We start from the raw sequence: 26,458 nt of genomic DNA, 5'->3' as shown, positions 1-26,458 counted from the left end.
TCAACAGTAAAAGATGAGGGTGGAGAAGTAACAAATACTAAAAAAAAAAATATAAGATTCAGAAGCATGTTTAGGGTTGCCCCTTAAGCTAAAGACATCTCTCTAATATATCAGAGAAACATGAAAAGATTTCAAAGGTCTGTTTCAGGATGTGCCATTTCAGATTGCCTTAACATCCCACATTTTTTAAAGGTCTTTTAAAAAGGTCAGGTTTGGAATTCATGCAAATTTATTCCTTTTAGCTAAAATCCAAAGTATGACAGAAAGCCTTCATTTGTTGTTGGTAGTGGTATTTCCTGTAGTTAGATTGATCCAAATATTTATTTAGCAATAGTGTTTATGTGGTAGCACAAGTAATCACCCCATCAATGCCTTGTTCTCAACTACTAGTTCTTAATTCTGCAAGCTTCTAAATACCCTTCTCCCTCGCTGAAATCCAGAATAAACTCCCTCCTGGGTGGAGAGGAACACATGCATTTATGCAATTTTGTACCAGTTCTAGAAGTCTCTCAAAATGTTAAGACTATCAGCCTGGATTTTCATGGTAATAAGGATGCAATTTAACTTACATAAACAAATGAAACAAACCATAGAAAGTGAATTTATTAAACTCATACACTATAAGGAATATAAGAACTTTGGCTTTACATATGTATTTAAAATGCTTTTAAAGTATTTTAATTTTAAAACCTATCATTCAATAAGAAATTATACTATCAAAAGCCAACTTGAAAACCAGTTATGAATTATTTTTACTCAGTTTCTTCACAGATTGTCACACAGGAATGATTAAAACTAATTTTTTTCTGAATAAGTCAGAAAAAACCCTTTTCTGTAATCTCTTGTGTACATAGTTGAAAGTTTTCTAGCTGCATTTGAATAAGTGTTATCTTTTAAAATGACAAAAAATTGAAATTCAATCTTTTCTTGCTACTCAATGTAACACAAGCTTTTCCACAGGAATGCATTAAATATAGTTAATCTACTTTGAGGTGGTTATTTCAAAATGTGTATGGGACATTTGCTCTGGCTAACTTCTTACATAATAAAAAATTTGCTCATCAGAGCATAGCAAAGTGTTCTTTTAACTGTTTGATGAGCTGCTGTGTATCAACATGGCCTGGAAATGCTTCTTCAGACTTCTGAGCTGCTGTATAACTTCTCTGAAGATCTCCAACCTGTAAGAAACACACAAACTAATTTTGAAAATCCAAACACTGCAGTGTTTGCATCATGTATTCTTTGCATTCTGTGCAGTACAATTCTGATGCTCACAAATTTTAAACACAGCTGGTCTGAAGAGTGAACAGTACAAAGACATTTGGACTTACAACAAGGGACAGAAAGACAGAAATGTGATTCTAATGGGAGGGATGCTTTGAGTCATCAACAACATATTCCATTTCACCCAACTTCTCGGAGAATGGACAAGGTACGCACCACCATACCCAGTGCTTGAAGTAAGGAGGAATAAAAAATAGAAGTTTTGCTTTTAAACTGCATAGAAGTGCTATTGCATATAGAAGCAAAACACAACCCATCAGGCCTCTGTAAAAAAACCCAACTCTGTGATTTCCTGCTTCCTCACAGAGATGCACAACAGTCTTGGAGAACTAATAGTGCTCCTCTGTTGCTTTTAGAAGAAATTGTTTCCTACTTAGAGAACTTCATTTTTTGTCCTAAATAGGCATCATTTTTTTGGAAGGATTAAAGGGAAAGCGTCGCAGAAAGTGGGATCAGCAAAAAAGAACCCAAATATCTGGGAACACATCTAGTAAAAGTGATTACTCCTGAATGGAAAGGGAAGAACTATAGACAGCCAGGAGCCCTTTTTTGCCTGTGCATCCCTCAACACAGAGCTTCAGCACAGCAAGAATTCTCTGAAGGAGAAAAAGCTAAGGTCCCAGCCAGAAAAGTAATCTTTTGGAACCTATGGTCTTACACTAGATGTAAGGATTGCATTACCCCACTGCACCAACACCTGGTTGATGTGGCCCTCTGTCATCTCCCATAACCTGTAAAGGTTCTTTGTGCAAAATCCACGTAACAAGACATTGTAGACTAGGATTTACTCCCCAATCATTAAGTAAAAATTGCAATTATTCAACACCCTCTTGTGTTTCACAATGGAGAGGATACGCTTACAAATTAATGGGTTATTCTCTTCTTGATGCATGTACTTCAGCATCTGTAGGAGTGGAGTTGCCCACACAACACAGATTCATAACAGAATCATGAAGGTGTAGGCATAAGCAAAGGAGCAATTTTCTTCTTGTGAAGAAACAAGAAAAAAATTGTACAAGTTTCTCTTATTAACAGACACTGTTAATACAGTATCTTAGACACTCTAGATGAAATAGACTATTAACATAAAAAATTCAGAGGTTATAAAGCTGAATAACAGATTTTCCTTCTGAGGTCAGTAAGATATTATCAGTAAAGGATATTCTTTCTATCATTACTAATAAATAATTTTATATTATTACACTTCACATTCTGAAAAAGCTTATGACTGTACATGAAATTCTTAACAAATTGTTCATCTTCCAGGCATTTGGACAATTATAAAGTTACTTCATAGCCAGTCAGACTCATTTATTCTCAAAACACTGGAATCATATTAAAATGAAAATGTTATTTTGCATTTTCCTTGAATTTATGCAGACTGTATTCTTTAATCTATCTGGAATTCTCAGTAATAACAATAAACCCACCTTTCTCACCAAGGCTCAATTTTTAGATTACAAGAACAGGACAATGCATTACCTTCTCTGAGAGTATGGCAACATTGAAATGGGGCTCATACATGTGAGGTGCTAAAGATGAAGCAGTCTGCAGCAAAGCTCTTGCCTATACAGAGAAATGAAATAATAATATAGTGAAATCTATGAGAGAAAGTAACAAGCAGCTAATTCAATATTCATAATTCTTAAAAGAAATCATCCTATGTTTACTAAGTCTTTAGTAAGAAAGCCATTTTCAAGAAAGTTACATCAACAGCGTAGGCATAACAAAGTCAAATAACATTGAAATGAATAAAGACTTTTGGTTGAGCCAGGAAAAAAAATATTGGGACATACTCAATTAAGCAATTTTACTTTAAACCCTGAGGACAATATATCAAATATATTAAAACCCAAAGTATTTAAAGAACACCCCACTGTATTTATCTGTTGTCTCTGACAGCTCCGTCTTAAGCATCCCTGAAACCTTTATATGATAAATTTTATCATATAAATGACAGCTTCCACACTCAAATATTTTAATAAAATTAGAGATTTTTTTCTCACTAGCAAAATAGAGGCATAAAAAGGTAAAACAAACTAAGCATCAGAGTGTATAATTTCATGCTGTAAATCCAATGCAGAATTAAGGTCCACCTGTGAAAGATTTTACTAAAAAATGGAGAACTTAATGAGGAAAACTCCAAAATGTTTAAAAACATAAGAAACTGTAAACTGTGGCAAGACTGAGCTGGGAACTTATTAAAACTTCCTTGATCTGAAAAATCTGAGTGCATAGAACAGTACTTATGAAAGAACATTGTGAAATAAAATCCATGATAAGCAAAATATAATCCGTATTTCTATTCTCCTGTGCATGTTTTATTGCCAAGATGATCCAAATTTTTAATTATACATGTGATACAAAAAGGAAACTGAAAATTTTAAGCTAAAAACTAAAGTAGGCAGGAAGCTATTCTAAAGGAAAGGCTCTTCAGTGCTAGTTATGAGCAATCACAACATCCACAACTGAGGGTATGCTCCACTAGGGAATTAAATGTCTACAAATTTACTGAATTATTGAAAAGTTATGAAACTGAAATTAACCCAAAGTTTATTTGTCACTGGTAACATCCAGTGCTGGGTTCATTTCAGTGTCTCCATGGTAATTGCTAAGTTATCTGAATAAAGTCAACTTCTATGAGAATTTGCTCTTTAAAAAGGTATTTATAATTTATTTTAGCTCTATGATGTATATATATGAATTCATCAAATTAGCTTACTCTCAGGAGGTTTAAAACAAGCCCACAGTAGCTCTGTCCAAAACTGTCCAAAAAACACATATTAATTTTCCCTGCATGTATATAAAAATGTTTACATTTATTCCACCATGCATGTCAATTATACATCTAAGCCCAATACCCTTAGTATACTCACTTTAGGTAAGATGAACCACCAAGCTTATTGATTCAAAAGTATTTATGAAGAACAAGTTGCTTTCTGACAAAATTCTAATGCATTCTCCTTGCTAAAGAAGCCCCAACTTTCAAGAGCTAATCTGATTTCTCTTTTCTCTTTTCTGCCACCCAAAAAAAACTATGTTATCTACATCTATAAACTGAATATACAGTCAAAGTTGTCTTTTATATGATGATTATAAAGCCATGGGATTTGCTTTGGGTATCAATTTAAAAAAAACAACTCAACAACTGCAAAGCTATTGGAAACGTTGCTTGTCTTTGATGAGTCATTTGGATATGCCAAAGAATAAGCAGTTTAATGGGAGATGGCATGACAATACTTCAGAGCTTACACTGAAACAGGGATAATAGTTATCCACGTTTTCTGCATCTAATAGTGAGTTAGACATTCATATGATGCCTCCACCTCAGAGAAATGACATGTTTGTTAAATACAAAATGTCTAAATGAAGCATTCTGCTTAGGCTGAGATTCAGCACTGACCTGTTCAGTGTGACCTTTTCGCATTTCCAGCACGGCCAAGTTGTTGTAAGCTTCTGCATAGTCATTATTGTTGACTAATGTTAGCTTGAAACACTGGTAAGCCAGATTCAGGTCTCCTATGCCCTAAAAGTAAGATTGTGTTTTCATTTGTGAAAAGATTGGAAACAACATGCATCTCTTTTGGTTTCTGGAGTAACATTTCACCCACAAGTACTACAATGGAATGAAAATGACAATAAAAACATACTGATCAGAAACATATATGCTTTCTTCCCAGATCCTCTCATTTTTTCCTTATTCTTTCTATAGATAGAATCATTTCTCTCCAGCACAAACTTCCATGCTTCAAGTGATATTTGCTTCATCTAATTTAACTTTTAGATGATTGAAGTGTCATCTAAAGATTATGCTATCTGCTACTGTCTATAGCAGGGTAAGAAAAACTGAGATGTCTCCAGAGAGGAAGTTATCTTGCCTCTCTGTCTCTACACATATTTAAGTTAAGGGAGATTCACTTCTCAGATGGAGCAGCTGACAGCTGACTACTACTGTAGTGTTTAGACTAACACTGACGCAGCATCAGGTTAAACATCAAAAGTGACAAATGCTGAAAAACACAGGCACATCAGTTCAAATTTCAGTCTTCAAGGCAGTATAAATTACTGTGTTTATGCTAGCTGCAGTAAAAGACAGTTGTGTTTCTGACTCAGATCATTAACAGCAATTGAAGACAACTCATGTTAGAAAGCTGTCAAAAACTTTATTCAGCAAACTTCTTCTGGGCATGGAGATAAAGAGAAATACAACACAACTGCTTGAAGAACATCTGCAAAAATGGGCAAGACTGTAAGAAAATCTCTGTAGAAATTTAACAAAGTTTATCACACAACTACACAATATTTCTATAGCTGCCTTTAAGACAGAGCAACATACCTTCTCAACAATGACTTACTTAGTGTTTTAGTATTGGCTGCTTGGTGTTGAATGCGTATTTTTGTGACAAAAGAATCAACCTAATTCTCCATATAAAACAAATAAAAGTACCTAGAAAAATATCTAGTATTCAATTATAATTTTTTTTTCCAGATTAGCTTGTTTTTCAGCCAAGGCCTTCAAGGGCTGGTATATGTTACAATTTTTTTTAGAAAGATGGGAAGGTTAAAGACAGTGAGTAGTGAGCATCTTTTAGCAGGAGAAAGCCACATTATGTAAAGTACAGAGTTTTTTTCTCTTGCTGCTTCTTTCTTACTGAAGTGCAAATAAACATTCCATCTGTACAGGGCTTTATCCTGTACACTATCAGGTTTTGTACTTCCAAGAAGAGAAATTACTCCCACCCAGTTAATTTTTTACATTTTTTATAAATTGCATTTATTCAGAAAGGTGGTTAATATTTTTCATACCACAGCCACATGTCCCAGGTTGTACCACACATCTGCTGTCTCCTCCTCATTTTCAGCCAAAAACAGTGCCCGTTCAAATGAAGATAGTGTCATATCATATTGCTGGGCATAGAAGCAACAGAGGCCCAGATTGTTAAAGAGCTGGCAGTTATAAACACCCATCTGCAGGAGCCGTCTAGATATAAAGAAAACATTTGTATAATTTTTTTTAAAATTCATTTCAAGTAGGAGTTCTACTCTAAAAGATGAAGTTCTCTCCTCCTTTCTCCCTGTTCTGAGAGGGTATAAAAACCAAATGCTACACTCTTACACTTACTAGTTTCATGAAGGGCAGTGCAAGGTATTTTTTAGTAGAATCACAAATGTGCAAAAGTCTGTGTAAATTAGTAACATCTGTCTACTTGACCAGGTCACATGATCTGACTTTACTATAAGACAGAGATGTAACAGACTTTCTCTGTTTCCTCTTTCCAATCTGTAGACATAAATCAAGCTGTAGTTTGTTGCAGTTACTTTATATAACTCTTAAGACTTCAATGTTTTGCTTGATTCCCATCCTTCAGTACTGCTCTAATTAGTAATAGTATATTAAGATGTGAATCTATATTAATCTTATACATCAAGCATAACTCAGATACTGATTCACACTGATATTGTTTAATGTGTCTTTTAAAATGGAGATGTATTATAAAAAATATTTTATTAATATTTATAAGAAAAACAGAAGTGCTATGAGGGCCAGGGGAAAAGATGGCTGCTGTCTTGCAGCATGACTGTGAGTTTCTGAACCTAAAGCATAAAAACCCTCAAGTCCAATAGAAATGTGATGATAGTGCTCTTGTTGACTTAATCTGCTCTTAGCAAGAGAATGTCAGGATCCTTTGCACTCTGCCTGTATTGAAATAAAAATCAAGCAGCAGTGTTTAACACTATCTTTTCACTGCTTTCAGTAAAACACACAGGAAGCCCAGTCCACATTCCAAGTCAGGGATTTTGTGGTCACAAGTCCTGGTCACTTCAGGTGGAGTAAGGGCTAAAGAGGAAGTCCTTGTGCCTTCTGTATGCAACTGAAGTTGAGGGTAAGATCCACTGTTCTCAAAATGCCCCATGCTGTGAAAGAACTTTCCTTGTTCACTGGTTGAATGGTAACTGTTTTGATCTTTGTTGATACTTCTACATACTCCACATGTAATGATTACAAGTTTGTAGTGATATACTTATCACTGTATAAAAAGATACAAAAGTTGGTAAACTGATTTTACGGTAATATTTGTCCAAATGCTCATTCATACTCCATGTCAATCTCTTAGTTAATTTTTTTCCCCACATTACAGAAATCAACCCTTTATCAACCTTAATCAACCCCCTCCTCACATATTCTGTTCCCCCTCCCTCCTTCTCCATAGGTACAGGTACCTGTAAAATCGAAGAGCTATCTCAGGTTGGTCTGAATAAAAATGGTTGCTGCCAATGCATGCAATGGCTTCCACGTGAGTATTGTCTTGTTTTAAGACGTTTTTATAGTACTCTGCAGCTGTGGAGATATTGTTCATTTCCTATACAATTGGACAAAAATTTCAATTATTTCTACTGTTTATCACCTATTTTTAATGTGGAACTCACTAAAATGCTAATCTATCTTGTGCTTTATCTATGCCCTGTACAGTACCTAATTGAGTTTAATTATATATGCTCTTAAAGTTCTCTGATCGTACCATTCAACATCACTGGTTGGCATCTTCACAAGCAGCACACACATCCATGAGGGGAATGCATATTTATTAGTAATATCTTTACCTGAAATTAACTCTATGCCACAGCTACAAAAAGAGATTTATTTGGTTTTTCTTTTTTAGAAAAAGACACAGCCTGTTGTATTGAGCTTGGAAGTTGAGGAGAACTACAGGGGTCCCTCGTCCCCTGTGAGAAGCTGCCAAAGCCTCCTCCACATCCAACAGAGTCAATGCCAGCTGCTTCTGGGATGGACCCACTGCTGGCCTCAAGGCTGAGCTCATCAGAGAAGGTAGTCACATCTCTGTGATAACATATAATGTATTTAAAAAGGAAAAAAAAGTTATTGCACAGATGTAATTGTGGCCAGGAAGAGAGGGGTGAGAATATTTGAGAGGAACAACTCTGCAGACATCAAGGTCAGTGCAGAAGGAGTGGCAGGAGGTGCTCCAGGCACCAAAGCTGAGATTCCCCTGCAGCCCTTGGTGCAGCCCATTGGTGAGCCCATGGAGGTCAGTGGGGGAGCTGAGATCCACTTGCAGCCCATGGAGGAGCCCCATGCTGGAGCAGCTGACCCTGCTGTAAGCTGTGTCCCTGTGGGAAGTCCATGCTGGAACAGGCTTCTAGAAGGACCTGTGACCCCATGAGGAGAGGAGCCCACACTGGATCAGGTTCACTGACAGGACTTGTGACTCTCTGGGTTACCGGTGCTGGAGCACCCCTTCTTGCACAATGTCTTCTGATACCCAGAACTGTGCAGTCAGTTTCCCAGCATGGTAACACAGAACAGACTAACTTCCCCAGACAATGTCTCAACTATTTTCAGTGCTTTTTTAAATCAACTCATTAATTGCTCTGAACACAAACAAGAATATAATTGCATATGAAAATCTATTATGTGCCTTTGAAAACAGGAATCACGAATTTACCAAAACTTGTACTACCGAGGATATGACTAGTTATATCCTAGGTATAGGATAGTTAAGAGAAGTTAATAGTTAAGAGAACTGCATTGTAAATAAACATATGCTCGGATTTGTGCTACCTGGAAGATGAATTAGGGTAAACTCACTGCTGTAAATGACAGTGCACTGTTTCTGAGGGGTGCAAGGTCCTGAGAACCCTATCCCATGCAAGGAAAAAAAAATAAATTAAAAGATCAAACTCACTTCTGTGTTTCTGTGTTTATATAGGAATAATTTCTACCTGTGTGCTGTAGATACAATGTGCTCCCAACATAACTAAAGAATTAGCCTTTATATAACCTCAGCAGTGTATTTAGCTACAAAAAAAAATAAAAATTTCTTGTGATTAAAGGAAATAGTAATAAAGCAGTCCCTTTAAAAATCATATGTTTTTTTTTAAACCAAAAATGCTCTACAACTCTTTGTACTGTCAAAAGTTAGTGACTGAGAAGGAAAGCTCTGATTAAGATGCCTGATACATATATCCCACTTGTGAGTCTATATAATGAAAGCAGCCCTGTGTTGCAGTACAAATCTTTGCTAATGAAGCTATAATCCTGCACTCAAGTGTCAGTGCAAAACTAGATCCTATCAAATATATGCTGCTCTTTAATAATTCCTTAAAGGGTTATGCAACGTTATGTACAGTTCTGCAAAATAATATCCATATTAGAAACTATTCAACAATTCAGAAAGAAAAGCCTCCAAAAAATATGCAGCTGTTTTCTTCTTGCTGAAGGACAAAAAGGATTTAATATGAAAATGGATTAAGGCTTAGGGGTTAGATGAGAATGATGAGAACAGGATAGAATGCCAAGCATGAATATAGACAAAAAAATAAATTCATTACTTTTTTTTTAACATTTGTTCTGGAATAGCACGTTACCAACTTTCAGTGAAAAACAATATGAAGTCCACTGTTTGACATGAAGATATAGAATTATAAAATATAAAATACATGATCACCATGCTAAAGTGAAACTACTTTATAACTAATCCTACTTAGTACAACATTTACTTCCTGACTAAGAAACATTCACATTCTAACTGTTCTCAGAGCCTTAAAAAATTAATGGTAACATATAGTGCTAATAAAAACAACACAAAGAAACTATTTTTGCTGCTTAATTTTGCTAGCTGGTGACTTGAGCAGTTTTGGTATGATGAAATATATATAAACTAGCAAGGACAACATGTGGACAACTTGACTTAATATGGACTTGCTTCTGCATGCCAAGGGCAAATGGGATCTCACTGGTGTGATTAATTGTTGAAACAAATCAGCCTGCAGGGTTCCCCTGACATTACCTTGTTATCTTTGTGGAAAGTTATCTGTATTGCGTTAGTGAAACTGAAAATCAGCACAGTTGGTTTTTGATGACCTTACAGTTATATTCAACTATTGACTCTTCTTTCTTGCTCAAACAGCTAAATTTGGCCACTATAAGGATTGCATAGTGGGTGCATACCTCGTAGATTCTGGCAATTCCACAAATAAGAGTCACTTCTCCAGGAAATCGCTCTAACCCTTGCTTGAAAAGGTTCAAAGCTGTTACAGGCTGATCCAAACGCAAATACACCTAAGCAAATAAAAAGTGTATATAGATGTTAAATGTCTGACTTCTACACGTTCTGCTGTTTAACAAGGGAGATGAATAAAAGGAATGATACCTCCATTTATGCAGTAAACCATTAGCTGAGATGATAAATAATACTGGGAAAATAATGGAGTGAATACTGAATAAATCTGTGTAATGAAGATAAAATAGACTACTTAATTAAATTTACCTCATACCGTCTATACACTATTAATTTGAATACTACTAATTAAAAATATCTTGTTATTTATTATCATATATAATATATTTTGACACTGAGGTGAAGGCATCACCTGGAATATTTCCCTGTTTAATGTATTTTCAAAAACTTGTGTTTAGGCTTGAAAGAACTGGATCTTCAGGGTGATAGTGCTGGAATATAAAAATGTTCTACTTAGTCAAATAAGACTGAACCTAACAGAGCAGTGACACTTTCAAGTTTCCTTACAGCTCAGGCAACCTCCCCTGCCACAAACAATAAAATCCTGTAGAAAGAGGGAGATTTTGCCTCTGTGATTTTGGCTTCTGTGTTGATTAAGAAAACATGCAATGTAGTTAATAATTGTGTGAGAAATGCCCAGTGTTGATAGGGACCACCTCAGCAGCTGTCTGAGATACAGCTGCAAAGCTCTCCTGCTGTGAGGTATGGTAAACACAGCTACAACAAAGGGAAAAACCTTGCACACATGCTTTGGGGAAACTAGATGGCTAGAATGATTAATATATCTCCCACTGAGTGAAAAAGGATTGTGTTGGAGAAACAGTATACTAATCAGTGCTAATATTTGATACTTCTAAAAAAGAGAAAGAATCTGTGACTGGTATCCTGATACAACCTTTTTGTGATGCAACATTAAGACAAATATCAGTGCTAACTGAACACCTGAGAAACCTCCAATATGATTTCTGCTTTTGGCCTTCATGGATTTCTGATTGCCAACAATCACAACTCTACATTGTTTATTTACAAACCCATAGATATATACCACTGCAGACAATTTCAAAGAATTCTTTCCTATGACCACTCAATGACATTCTTAATTGTCAAAGAGCTGACAACTGTGAGTGTCTTCCAAGAAAGGACTGTTATTCCATGTTGGTCATTGGCAAAATTAAAAAAATACAGGCATTTTTTACACTCATTCTGCTAATGTCGCTCACATTTCCTGTATTAAGCTAGAAAACTAATGCCTTCTTGTGAGAATATATAAAAGAACAAGGAGGGCACAGTACTTAGTAGATTAGATCTGCACTAATTACATCATTAACCATGAATGATGCATCCAATTTAATAAATGGACAGTGTGAAACTCTCCTAGATCTCCCCCTTTTTTATATTTTTATCTTTGTTTATGAAGTATGTTTTCTGAGCATTAATGACTTAAATCTGCTCTATTCCTTTATATAGAAGTTGTCTCCAAAGATACACTCACTACAGATGCTAAGACCACACAGCAAGAGTACTCTACTATGTAATCCCCATATCCAGTGTGATATCACACTGTCCAACATCTCTGTAAACAGTAGAGCTGCTCTCTTGATAAGCGGCAAAAGAAATTAAAAAACAGGTGGGGAAATTTCCATCTACTCGCAGTTGCTTTGGGGAGACTTGTTCTTTAAAAGCTATAGTAATTATATACTACAGCTATAGCAATTATAGTTTATATACTAAAAGCAGAATAGCTCCATTTTCTTTTTGGTCTCCCGTTTATCTCTTGTAAAAATATCCCATTTCTAGCTCTTCTAGGTCATGAAATACTTTGTAACTTCACAACAGGTCCTGACTTCCTGACTGCTTTAAAGACTCCTACATTTTTTTTTCTTTTGGTCTTTTATATTTTTGTAAACTACATTTCAAGTCAGAGATCACTTTCAAGAAAATATTAAAAAGCCAGATAGCTGTTGCAATAATGAATATAAACAAAACTAGTACTGTAGTATCAGTATATTTCCACAGAATTTTATGCAATCTTATTATTTTTTAATGGCTGCTTAACTCAAGCCTGTTTTTTCAGTTCTGTTAAACTGAACCATATCTCACTGCCTTACTCTATTGCCTATCCACTGACAGTCACAAAGTCATGCTATGCAATGTTTTATACTTGAGTAAGCTGGCCTACAAAGTGGGAGGTAGAAGTTCAAATGCAGCTCCTGCCTGATCCAGTACTGATGTAGGGGGATGCAATCTCCTGTAATGAATCACTGTTAATCCAATTACTCTGCCATTTTAATAATTCTGTGTAGTTAATGGAGCAATTCCAGAGAAGGGCCAGCAAGATGATAAGAGGGTTGGAACACCCCTCCTGGGAGGAAAGGCTGGGAGAGTTGAGTCAACCCAGAGAACAGAAAGATGTGGGGTCACCTAATTGCAACTTTCCAGCACCTGACGGGACCCTACAAGAAAGTTAAAGAGGGACTTTTTACAGGGACATGTAGTGACAGGACAAGGGGGAATGGCTTTGACCCCAAAGATGGTATATTAGATAGTAGGAAGACATTCCTCACTATGCAACAGGTTGCCCAGAGAAGCTGTGGATGCCCCATCCCTGACAGTGCTCAAGACCAGGCTGGATGGGGCTCTGAACAACCTGGTCTGGTGGAAGGTATCCCTGTCCATGGAGCAAGGGGGTGGGGATTGGAACTGGATGATCTCTGGCATCCCCTCCGACACAAACCATTTTGTGATCCTATGTATTTTGTAGAATGACTTGTGACAGAGACAGGAAAATTAATAAGCTTCAGTGAACTTCAAACACAGTATTGAAGACATGTCTCTAGATAGCAATCATGATCATTTAAATACAAAACATAAATTGCTCAAGAAAACATAAAGCACATATGAATATCTGAATGTAACTAGCAATGATGACTTTTGGACAGGCCTGTGACAGCTGGCTTAAGGGGAACTGATAAAGAGCAACTGGTTTCATCTCCTTCTAGGACACAATGAAGAAAAATTAGTTTTAGCTTCTCACAGGCCACCTTTTCTTGAATGCCTTAGAAAACATTTAGAATCTAATGTGTATCCTGGTAAACAAGTAATTCTGAGACTCTGCTATGCCACTTGTTCTTTTAAAGCTTTTAATGCCTTTATTGTGACAGAACATTCCCTGTTTCAAGGTCTATGATTGCTTCCTACAAGCTCACTTTGTTTTGATTTTGCTTGTGAAACTAGGATTTTGAGCTTTGCTCTTTATTTACAGATTTATTGCATTCGTTTCCTAGGAGACCATATATAGCCACATTGTTCTTCATACTTGAACTCCAATAATTTTTTTAGCTTCATAATCCTCATTGGAGTTTAGAACAAAGAATCCAGTAACATCAGAGATTTTTTTTATCTTGTTTGTGAAATCTGGGAGCTCTAAAATAATTTTGTAAACTATTGACTTCCATTGCAACTGTTAGCATGTATTGCCTCAGGCATGGAGACCATCCACTTTTAAACACAATGATGTATCTATGACTTACTTTTGCCAAATACAAGAACGTATCAACCATGTCCTGCTGCTTAAGGGCTGACTTAAACTGTTTTTCAGCTTCACGATATAATCCCAACCTAAAGAGACAACAGACACATACAGAAGGTACTTGTTTATTTTTATTTTTTTTAGTATTTTTTTAAAACCTTAGTAAATAATGAAGCAGTTTAAACAAAATCAAGCATAAACTGCCTGAAAGCACACTTTATGACCACATATTTGTGTGCATGTTAACAAAAAACATGTTGTTATATAAAGATAACAAAATAGCCATTCAAAACTACAAAAAGACAAATCCATGAAATTTGGCCCCCTCTTATATATGCAGCCTCCTGGAATGGCTGAAGGGTGAATAATGATGTACTCATACTCATAGAAATTTCTCCCGCTCTTAGAACAAACAGTAGAAATGAGCAATTAATGTCTCAACTCTACCCAAACTGTTTGAAACCAGAATTTCCTCACCCATGACAAAGATCACCCAGATAATCTCCACTGTAAATGAACATCACAGAAGTCTGTTTCATCTCATAGGCATTTATTTTCCATAATTAGAGTAAAATGTTTTGCACTAATCTATAAAAGCTACTTCACTACAAATTAAGAGGACCATACAATTTCAAGAATAGAAAATGGTAAATTTTCTCATATACAAATTGCCTTTTGTTTCCTTCAGCCAAAGAGCACATACTTGCTGAAGAAATGCAAAATACAAACAGAACAAGCCAGCTAAAACAAAGAAACACAGCCAATGGGGACATAAGGTATTTTGGGATCCTGGAAGTCTGTGTAGCTGCTTGGATGCATTAATCTCTATAACAATTACTAGTCTCTATAAAAATCCTGAAAGCAATGAATGACCTCTAACCTCATGTATTGGTTTGCATGACAAGGTTTTAGCAGCTGGGGAATCCAGGAATGGCTTCTATGAGAAGCTGACGGGTCTCTGATGTGAGACAGAGCCAACGCCAGAGGGCTCCAGGTTGGACTCATGGCTGGCCAAGGATGAGCCCACCCATGATGGTGGTAGTGCCTCCATCATCAGCACAGGAATAATGTAGCATACAGGGATAATATATTTAAGGTGGAGGAAAAAACAGTACAATGGTAAGCAGAGAGAGGAGTAAGAATGTGTGAGAAGAGCTCTGCAGACACCAAGGTTAGTGCAGAAGGAGCAGAAGGAGATGCTCCAGAAATTCCTTTGCAGCCCTTGGTGAAGACTGTGGTGAGGCAGCTGCCTCCATGTCTCTGCAGCCCATGGAGGAGTAATAGGATGCAGAGGTCCACCTGCAGCCTGTGAAGGAACTCATGCTGGAGTAGGTAGATGCCCAAAGGGAGCTGTGACCCCACAGGATGCCCATGCTGGAACAGACTCCTGGCAAAACCTATCATCCCATGGAGAGATGAGCCCACACTGGAGAAGGTCTGCTAGCAGGACTTATGACCCTGGTGGGGGGACTTATGCTGGAGCAAGGGAAGAATGTGAGGAGGCCTTCCCCTGAGGAGAAGGGAGCAGCAGAGACAAACTGACTGCAACCTTCATTCCCTGTCCCCCTGCACTTCTGGGAAGGGAGGAGATAGAGAAAATAAGGAGTGAAGTTAAGCCCAGGAAGAAGGAAAGGGTAGATGGTAGTTTTAAGAATTGCTAATATTTCTCATTACCCTACTCTGATTTGACGCCTGTGTATGGGTTGCCAGCCTGAGGCCTCAGCATATTTTTAACTGGTACTTCTTGGGCAATGTAATTCTGGCAATGTAATTCTGGCAGAATTACATGAATACGTCTAACATGAATATTTTATTCTGTATTATTTCATCAATCTGAAGCCCTCATTGACAGTACTGTAATATTTATTTCATGTGGTCTGTTTTAACAATAGTTCTTTGCATTTATTGACTGACTTTTCAAATAATTACTTAAAAATCCATTAACACAGGCAAAATTGCAACTAATTTAGTTACTCAACATGGATGCCTTTATCTCAAGGAGTGGTCTCCTTGCACATTAATGGAGATGTAAGCACAGCACTCTCCAACAAAACACTTTCTGAGCTATTTCTCACTGTTCAGCATTGCCCAATACAACCAGAAGTACAGGTCCTGCACTCACAATCACTCACTGCAGAAGAAATGAACAATGACTTACCTATAGTAGCACTTTCCAATTTGGACTTTCCACCACCAGTCCTTGAATTGTGCGTGCTCAGTGGCAAGGGCTGCCAAATCTAGAGCCTTCCAAAACAAACCAATCATCTTAAAATTGATGTTTACACAAAGAAAACACGGTAAAGATGTTTGTAAAGAGAACATTTTGAACAGAAGTCCAGTTAACTTGAGGTGGGGACACTGCTTTTTGTTTATTACTTTCATAGGTCAGTGCATAAAATAGTTGAAAGGATTATTTGTCTCTATAAAAATAGGCAATCCAGTTTCTTCTAAATCAAAGAGAAAATAGAAAATTAATTTGATCCGACTCCTGTAGTGCCACTTCAGAATATACTATTTGTTTGAGCACAAAACCTTTTTCCAAGCTTCCCATCCTTTTTCAGTAAAACTTGTTAAAACCAAGTAAAAATAAACCAAAATAAATTGAGTGCATTTGAAATACTGTATAAATTTTAATCTCATTTCTAATATCAGGTTGCCATTACTTCTGGAAGCTCTCAAAATGTGTACAAGAAGAAATATTTCTTCCTTTAAAATGTCTATAATGTAAACAATGATTTTATTACAGGAAAAATAGAGAAATATTCTAAGAAACAGATATCTATTGAAGATGGTGGAGGTCTAAAATCTTTTTTGTCTGGTATCCTGGAAAAGCAGGTAAGCTAATCAATGTGCTCTGATCAGGCACCACAGCCAGAATCTATGGCCCCCATTTCAACACCTCTGTTAAAACAAATACATGTCTTTTCTGTACCACAACCTACCACAGAAGCACTCGTCTTTCTTTCTTTTTTTAAAATTTCATTTTGTCTCAGAACATATCACAGCCATGTTATGTTTGTTATATTTTCAGTATATCATCAGAAGTAGGGTAAAAAGCTTTAACACAATGTTTTTATAACAAAGAACCGACCTTTCTACCATTCTTGCCTGCTTTTTTTGGTGAACATTTTGCTGACCACAGAAATCAGAAACAAGTTATCTATTAGGAACAGAATGTAAAAGTTCTGTGCACCAATCACTCAATAGCAGAGAAACAAATAATTACAGGAAAAATTAATCTGAATATTGAAATGCTGTAAGAGCCCAATTTAGTGACATCTACGCCTACGTTGAATTTCTGCTCTTTATGCTAGCAAAATGAGGCTGCAAGTAGTCAAAGGGTTTAGATCTGACATAACAAAGAAAAGTCAATGGAGCTATGACAATTTAGACAAGTTGCTCTCTTTGGGGTTTGTGAGAAAGAATAATTTGTTTTCTGTAGCAATTCAGGATAAGTACTTCCATCAGTGCTGCCCCTAAGAGAAAGAGACAGCTGTCATTCCCTGCCTCTGTGACAGGAGAGAGAAAACTCAGCTAAACCTGAATTCACTATTTCTTCAAGTCAAGTGGAATCCTTTAAGGCTATAGATGGCAGCTGTTATCTTGGCTGCTCTTTGTTTCTTAATGTTGCAAATTGCCCAACATGGCCTTTGGATGCTACAACTATGATGGGGAATAAGCTTGCTTTAGAACTTTAGAAATTGTCCAGATACCTTTCCAGACAGATTCTTCCTTTCAAATGAAGGTACATAAGCAATTTTGTCCCAGTACTGGAAAGCCTGTGAAAGCAGTTGCTGTTAAAACACTGGTTACTTTTGATGCATTTACCAATGTATAAACAAGGTGGGCAACTGTCAGATACCACACCTGCTTCTAATGCAGCAGGAGCAGCCACTTCAGAGGAGAAAGGATCATACTGCAAATACTGTGCTCCAAAGAGTTTTCCTTAGAGTTCTCCAACGGCAAAGGCTCAAGAAGGACTGAGTTTCACAAAATGATCCATTCTTTAGCTACACATTCAGGTTTCTTTCTGGTAGCCTAATTGCTTCTGATAACATTTTATGCAAGGCTAGGAATTTTGGCTGTGATTGGAAAATGGGAACTAAGACTGCTTCAGGTTTAGTAGACAGTAACATCAGCAGTTTATCTGTGCAGATCCTGAACTCTTTCTGGAATCTTCTACAAACATCAAGAAACACAGCATGACTTCATTTTGAAGTTATTTAATGAAATTCAATCCTGTTTTTATATTTTCCAATTAATGAAAAAGGAAAGGAACAGGAAGATCCTGTTTCTGATACTTTACAAACAATTACAATAACTTCAATCAGAAAATACTACTGAAGTTACAAATACTTCTAAAAATTGTTTGCCTGAGAAGGCTTTGTGCATGCTAATAGTTAAAATTTCTGCTGGTATTACAAAAAAAAAATCTTTTGACAATGTGGCCCTTGAAATGTTAGTAAATGGATTTAAATAGTACTTTAAAAGTAAAAGTTTTCAACTTGCTATGTCAATACCAACTGCTAGCATATTTAAATTTCAGTTCGCTGCAAACTTCAGGTTTTTAATTCTACAGTTTGGGTACTAATCAATATTCAATCAGCACAACATGTTAATTTAAAACCAGTCTATAAAAGCAGTAGTGATATGCCTGTCCTGAACATTGCTGGATGTAGTCATATCAATAACTGAAAGGGAACAACAGGATGGATTTGGAATTGGCGGATACTGGTATGTCCTTTTAAGGATTTTTGATTGCAATATATATATCAGTTCAAAGCCTACACTTGCTTGTCCTGAAAGTTTTCATAAATTTTATGATATAACTCATCACCTGGATATATTCATGAGCTGAAATTGTTACTGTCTAGAGCACTCAGCATACTCAAGAATGCAGAGTCCATTTCAACAACAGTCTTAACCCTGAGAAGCTTTTCAGAACAGATTTATTTTACTCTCAGCTCTTATGTTTGTGCAAATAAAAACTATTAAAAACCCTGATACTTGGTAGATTTTCTGTTTCTTTTTAAAAACAAGTTTTTGTTAAAGAATGAAAATTAATGTAGATTCTTTAACTGTATTTAGCATGATTCTGAGTTTCTTTTTTTTACTGTTACTTTCCTTAGCTAAAATGTATTATAACTAAGACTTCCAAACTATCTACCAGCTGTAACACAGTATAAAACAGCCTGTAGAGTTGTGGCAATTTACTATTATATTGAAAAATTAAATTGGTATATGTACAGTTGTTTGAAACAGTAATTTCATACAGAGTATTGTATGCACCTAGAAATTAGATAGATGGAAACAATAGTGAGCATCTGCTGCTTCTTTCATGTGCTGTTGAATGGCAGTAATTTTCCCAGCAAAAGTTATTGACTGAAGTCTTATTTGTAGACAAATCAACACCAGATAGTCTATAAGGTAGCTGAGGAAATTACATTAGCCATAGTCAATTTAGCACATGTATTTTGTTGAGTGTCTGCTGGATTTCTATATTTTGTAGATCTAACATAATTCCATTTTAAATAAATTTCTATTAGAGAGTATAAACTAAAAAGTATTGAGGAGAACTAAGGAAAAATTAGAGGTGGTGACTTCTGGCCATACGTATATATTTTACGATCTTTGTGCTTCCTCAGGACAAATGTTTTGTCACCATTACTCACCTGGGAATAATGGCAAAATACAATGTCATGGGCTACTGGAAAAAGTAGTGGCAGAACTATTTCTGGACAAGTCTTTGAAACTGCCCTGCTCTTACAGCATTTAGCCCATAAAATGGCTTTTAGAAATAACTTAAGGAGTACAGAAAGTCAGTTATTAAGTGTATGTGTTCAAAAGGAAACAAGTCAAGAACAATAATGGATATAGAAAGAGTATTTTCTTCAGACAAGTGTTTAATTTTTCATTACATAAGACAAAAGACTTTTGAATATATTTTCAAGTGCTGAAAAGCTCCACTTCTCTTGCATCCCCACATTTCTGATAATTGATAGATTACAAATATATTTAGTTTTAATTTGAACCAATTTCCTTGCACTTTATTTATACAGTTGAATGCACACTGATTAATGGCATTTCTCAACTGAAATTGATGAGGTTTTTTTTTTTTCTTTCTATATACTGGTTGAATATGAAACAGAAGATAAATAAAAAAACCGCCTTTGTTTCTCAAATAATAATGCAAATGAGAACAGTGCAGACTGTTCCAGCTCAGCACTGAAGGATATTGTCACTACTGCTTTGTGTTTTATTTGCAAAACTGCAGGAAGTGGTATTCTATCCATGTAGAAAGACCAAAGTAAAGACTTTTCAAACTGAAGTCAATTTCTGAGGCTTCCAATCCTTTCAAGCTCTTTCATCTCATCTCATGCAGAAAAGTGTTGGGTTTTAGGAAAGTCCATCATCACACAGCAGCCGGAAATACATAGATGTAAGAGATGTCAGTGAATGTTCTAACAAGTGATCAAGCAAGAGCCAGATCAACTTTTAAAAGTTAACGTATCTGCTGTTTCTCTGATGAACCCTAAGCAACCAAATTCCTTCCAAGGAGATGCAAGATACTGAATTTGTGAAAGGCCATTTCTAGGAGAGGTGAACAAACAGTGATGCAGCCACATTTTAGCAGACATTGAAGTGTTTCCTTTTTTTTAAGAAAAATTAATGCAGATGAGTTTCAAAAGGAAAGGAGAACAGTTTGGAGAACAGAGTTATATTGCAAAGGGTGTAGAAAGTACATAAGAAAAAAGTGAAAGAAAATGAGAGAAAGCATCCTGAAGAGCCAAAAAATCTCTCTTCAGAGCTATACATTGTATTATGAAGACACCTTGTTCTGTGATGTGTGTATTCAATTCACAGCAATATTTTATCCCAAGAAGATGCCGTCATTAACCAAACACTGATCTCTCTCATTACACAGTAAATGGTGATGATTAAGCTGACACCTCTTTGCTTACAAGTATTTATTCAAATGTCTCAGGTGGGTAAAAAAATATAAACAGAACCTTTTTTTCAAGAAAGTGATTTGGGATTCTCAGCAATGATTTCAAAATACATGGAGTACAGTGAAAAAACATCTTCCAATTTTTTTCTGAAGTACTTGGAAAATTACTTGCATTATATGACTCTACGTCTAGCCTACAGATCCTGAATGTCCTTAAAGAGAAGGCATGCAGCATACAAAGTGACCCTTTTAGTCTCAGTGAACTGGACTTTCAGTAAAAAACATCAATTTTTAATTACTATTGGGCTAAAACCCAGGCACTTCCTTCATATTCAGCATTGAATATGTTAATGTTAATTTCTATTTTTCCTCTGACATTTCTGACACTTGCACTTACTGTTTCAATGATATTTTGGATTAATAGTGCATTACAATTCAATCCTCTTAAAAGAATGCTATGCAATAAATTGACAGTGTACAACTATAATCAGTTGATGCTAGATTAAAAAGCTTCACATAGCAGTACACTTGGAAATGATTAGGACCTATGTCAAAAACAGCAAAATATTTTTTGTGTGTGTTATTGATTAACTGGAGAGTTTAACAGCAGATCTAACTGCACACCAGCTAGTAGTGTTGCAGAAGGTTCAATAGCTGTTCAGTCAGCTACACATTATTGACATAAACTTCTTTCAAACAAACTTGGACATTTTGATTCCATTTCAACTGAGTGAAGATATCTAACATAGCAATGAAATATATTAGCACTTTATTAATTCCATAGAGACACTCTTTCCCTGGGTGAACTGCCAAAAGAACCTCTGCAACATTTATCTCTTTCTGGAAGCTTAAACAATATGTACCCAAACTTGATCTTTCCCATTCAGTACAGTAACATAAGAACCACTGAAGAAAATTTTTGGATGGATTAAGAAGGAAACTATAATTAGTAAAATATTTGAAGAATAAATTTTACAGACAATCATATGGACAATACAATCTTTCTCTTGATATCACAGAACACCTCAGCACTATAGATTTACATTTCTATAAAAAGTATCCAAAATCCTATTGATATTGTATTTTTATGTAGTTTCACCAAATACATAAGCAATCATCTGAAGAGTAAAAAAAGTCAAGTGATGTCCAACAATACCTGTTTTGTCAGGTATTTTCACCTACCTCTGTTAATGGACAGTCTTTTGTAACTCATACTCAAGCCTCAGGACTCTGAACTTCCTAGTCAGTTCAGCTACCACTCCAAGTTCAGCTACTAAGCTCCAATAGATTCCATTAACATGAATTCAATAGATTCAGAGACCTTATCATATTGATAGCTGAGGGACCCAGTTTTAAGAATTAAAGTGTTTTGCTTCTCAAAAAAGATAGCTATCCATATTTTGGTATTTGCCAATTATCATTCCTGACTATCACCCATGCAAGAAAGGATTTCTTCCTCTTAAACAACTATTAATGCTCCACTTGTGTACTTGTGACATTCTACCTGGATCCTTAGTTTAGCAGAATACTGACAGAAATAACTCAATCATACGTAATAAAATCTAAAAAAAGGAACATATGAGTTACTTACATTTTTTACATCATTTTCATGGTGGAAGATATATTCAAACAATGCCTGCCAGAAAAAATATTTAAAACATTGTCATAATTGAAGAGAAAAATTGATAATATTCTTAGAGGAATAAAGAATCTTGATTATGCTAAGCAGAAATCAATTATTTGGGAAAACAATCATATTTACACATAATGAATGCTGACATTTATATTTATTTAAGACTCCAATAGACAAAAACTATAGATATACTACACTGTGATCACAGGCAAGCAGCTTAATTCCTAATTTGTTGCAAAAGATTAGCAGAATTGCATTTTATTTTTGGTGCTTTACATCACTTTAAAACAAAAAAGGCAGCTATAACTTGAAAGTGAATATATATTTGAGAATCTGGTACCATTTTAATGACTTTTTACCTGTAAAATCAACCAGTGATCTAAAAAAACACTTTTTGCAATGGACACTCAGGTGCATACATAGTGCTAAATCTACTTAGATTTTTTTTATTTATTATATTTATTAATAATGCAAGCTGTGCCTTCAGTGGAATTTCTTTTTAAGCTCTACAATATTTTGGGATCTGTAAAGGAAAAAAAAAAATTTAAAAATAGTTTGTAAATTATAAATAAATGTTAATAATATTGTGCTTCTGAAACTCAAACACAGCATCATAATATCAAAGCTTAAAGAAGTCACATTCATCAGCTGTGTTGTGGTTAACTGCTCATAAGCCCACAACAATTACACAGCAAAATAACTGCAGCTTTGTTTCCTCCTGTATGTAAAGCTAATTAAGTCATACTATCTTGTAGTTCTTCTGCACTAGAATATTAGATGAGTATATATCAGGTAATGGGGGTGGCATTTTCAGTGAATTAAATGACATTGAAAGATACTTGATAACTAAATGGAGACTGAAAGCCTCTGCTCCCAAAAATGTATTATGGGTGCTAGTAACACAAGGTTCAATTGAGTTGAACCTTGACCTTCTTCTGCATCCAAATCCCAGGTCTTAATTGCTTAAAAGGAACAGAATGTTTTTCTAAATTTGTTTAATTCATTCTAAAAAAACAGGAGAAAATATTGCCCTGTGAGGAAAGAAACACAGAACAAGACCTCAGTCTCCTAAGGGCTTCCATGACACTTCTGCCAGATTTTCTTAGACAACATTTTTAAAATATTTACTTTTAGGAAACTAGAGAATTACTAATCTTGTGAGGAAAATAAACCACAACCTACTTTTCTTCTAGTTTCAGTCAGAAAAGACTCTGAACAGATGATTAAAAGACATTAAAGAATTATAAATAGTAACACATTTATAAGAAGCTTAGAATATGTAGATAAGAAAAGAATAGAAAATAAAGAAGTAGTGGAACATTTTCTCCTCTAGTTCAATAACAGAGAAGCATTCAGTAAAAGTGTGTAAATTTAAAGAGACAAAAAAGATGTTTTCTTCCATGGCAGGCAGGAGGAATTTACTGCTGTTATGCACAGACTCTGACCTTCAAAAGGATTTATGTGACTGAACATTCACTTGAATAAAAATATCTAGAGTTATCTTGATAAGTCTATTAAAAATCCACAAGATAAAAAAGATAAAACTTTCTGTTTTATACCAGAAAATAGTTGTTAACTGGGATTTACCAGAGGCTTTCTCTGGTGACAGTTCATACCTTATCTGTCTAGACTGGTGTTTCCTGGAATAGTCTTTAACATGGTTAATGTTAGTCAAAGACAAGCCACATTTCTGTGGCTATACTTCAAAACTCTGGAAAACCTTATACAGATAATCTAACTTCAAAAAAGATACAGTGAGGCTACTTTGCAAACACATAAGGAAGATGTATGTAGGAGGTGTTCATATACAATCATGAATAGACTGGCAAATTATGTGAACTCAATAGCTGCAAAATTTATCACCTTTATACACTTGGAGAGGCGACAGCTGAAAAAAGTTTTAAAACTTTAATAAATTATTCTTAACAGAGAGTTCAGTCTGCATTCTCACCTCCTGCTTTAGCTTTAGCCTTAATGCTGTTTTGTTTAAAAAAAAAAGTTATAAATCCATGTAGCTCCAAATTTAAACTTAGATTCATTCTGTATGAAATGTTAATGTCATAATGTATTAGCTTCATAATACTGACAAGCACACTTGCTGCCTATGGATGTTTCTGTGACTGTTGATTTACATTTTTTGGCTTAAGCTTCTTTTCATATGAAACTGAAAGGAAGACAAATCTGCCATAGAAAATGCTAATTAAAACCCAAAATTGTTAAAAATATGTATGTTTCTCATTCCTGAGAGCCGTTGTTGAGAATATTTCCTCTGAAAGCTAACCTACCTACTTAAATAGCATGTAGTTAGCAATCACTATTAAAAGTTAGCTGTCTTCAAGAAGAAGAATTAAGCCCAGTTTTTATGGACGTGTCTTGTGCTTCTTAATCCTTCCCAGGTTTCTTATGTTCCTCCTGCTTTCCAGACAGTAATGGATTTATAATAATGTGTCTGCTGGCTGATTGCCAGCAAGGACATAATTGGACAAAAAGCACGCAGTATTTTTTCAGTGCTGATAATTTCACTGATTTGTAATTGCCCACAGATGTTAGTCTGGAAGTTTTCGATTACCTCACCAGACTAGAACTTACTATATTTGATACCTATTCTTCTGGTATAGAAGTTTGGTTAGGAGGCCAAGGGACAATGATGCAAACAGTGGGTGAAGGACACAGTGCAATTACACAAGGTTTATTTCCTTTGAAAACCACACTGAAATGAAATGCTCTACATCAGCCTAGATCAGACTTTAAAAAGCAAAGAAATGTCCTGGTTGCTTATGAAAAACTGTTAACCAAAGTTTTGGACTGGAAGAGCTATTTCCACTAGCACATTATCAGATACTGTCAGTTTTCTTAAGTGTTCACCATTATGTTTCTCAATATAGACTGAATTCATATTGGTTTGTTCTCCTTAAGGCTGAGAGCCAAATATAGCACTCTAGGGTGTGTTTGATACTTTGTGCTCCCTAGAGATAATTCCTTGATACGTTGTGTAAAATGAGCTGTTTGCCTCAGCCCAACAGTTGTTTTTTATGAATGCACTATGCACAAAAAACATGTCCAACCATACGGATAACTGGTTGTGTTGAGGAACGAAAGATTCAACTGAAAGGCAACAGAATGATAAATCTTCACACAACTTTCAGCTCCCTGCCACTCAGAGCTGAAACCTGTAAGTTGGGCAGACAACCTGCAAAAACCTGTTCTATCGTCAGACAGTTTCACTGACTGTCAATCAGATGATCTTAACTGAAAATGAAGTATTCTGAACAAAAAAATGGTACCTTTTTACATAAAAAGTGTTAACTCATTCCATAAAATCAAAGGAAAAAAATCCAAAGATTGTGAACATTTTTAGGCCAGGATTGCCATCTATTTGTACACAGAACCACATTTCCAGACATTCAGAAAGGTTCTGCTGGATTTTTGCTCCTAGCTTTTTTTTTTCTTTTTATAATTGCCCTGCATCACTCCTAGATGCACAGCTCAAAGTTATTTACCAGTAGAATATTTTTTCCCATATATATATATACTTCCACTATAATCTCTTTAGGCATATCTTCAATTTCAAGTCTGGTAATCACTGTCAAAAGATGGGTAACACACTGTTTTTCTGAAGTTAATATCTAAACCACTGTTCATCATTGTTTTTATCCCAAATCCCATATACAGTTACATTACAAACCAGAAAACACAAAAAAGATATCACAACACTAACTAAAATTGTTACATACCTTTGCCAGTTTGGGTTTCTGAGCATATTTTGTTAAATTCAGTCGAGACAGATTTATGAAAGGGCCATCTGGATTTGTTAGCATTGAAGCCTGAGGGGGAAAAAAAGGCTTTTTAAGTGGGAAGATCCCCTACACTTTTCCTGAAGATTTTCAAAATATTATTAGTATACAAAAAAATCCACCAAAATTCCAAACAAAACATTTGTAGACTCACTGCTGTACTATGCAGTGCAGACTCTTTCTTCTCTGTCTCTCCCCACTATTTCCATACACTGCCTAAGCACATAG

General features: G+C 35.5%; 1 protein-coding gene across 1 annotated transcript in view; it reads right to left on the bottom strand.

Moving 5' to 3' along the window:
* Positions 1 to 578: 578 nt before the first annotated feature.
* Positions 579 to 26,458, bottom strand: part of TTC8 (tetratricopeptide repeat domain 8) — a 40,168-nt gene continuing 14,288 nt past the window's right edge. The window contains exons 6-15 of the mRNA XM_015631593.3: positions 26,171 to 26,260; positions 22,395 to 22,439; positions 16,013 to 16,098; positions 13,856 to 13,943; positions 10,256 to 10,366; positions 7,507 to 7,646; positions 6,091 to 6,265; positions 4,688 to 4,810; positions 2,767 to 2,850; positions 579 to 1,178 (exon numbers count right to left, since the gene is read on the bottom strand). Coding sequence (XP_015487079.1) covers positions 1,062 to 1,178; positions 2,767 to 2,850; positions 4,688 to 4,810; positions 6,091 to 6,265; positions 7,507 to 7,646; positions 10,256 to 10,366; positions 13,856 to 13,943; positions 16,013 to 16,098; positions 22,395 to 22,439; positions 26,171 to 26,260 — 1,059 coding nt within the window. The 3' untranslated portion in view covers positions 579 to 1,061. The remainder of the gene's footprint in view (positions 1,179 to 2,766; positions 2,851 to 4,687; positions 4,811 to 6,090; positions 6,266 to 7,506; positions 7,647 to 10,255; positions 10,367 to 13,855; positions 13,944 to 16,012; positions 16,099 to 22,394; positions 22,440 to 26,170; positions 26,261 to 26,458) is intronic.

Source organism: Parus major, chromosome 5 (assembly GCF_001522545.3).
Source record: "Parus major isolate Abel chromosome 5, Parus_major1.1, whole genome shotgun sequence".
NCBI classification, from domain to species: Eukaryota; Metazoa; Chordata; class Aves; order Passeriformes; family Paridae; genus Parus; species Parus major.
This window is presented reverse-complemented; position numbering and strand designations above follow the sequence as displayed.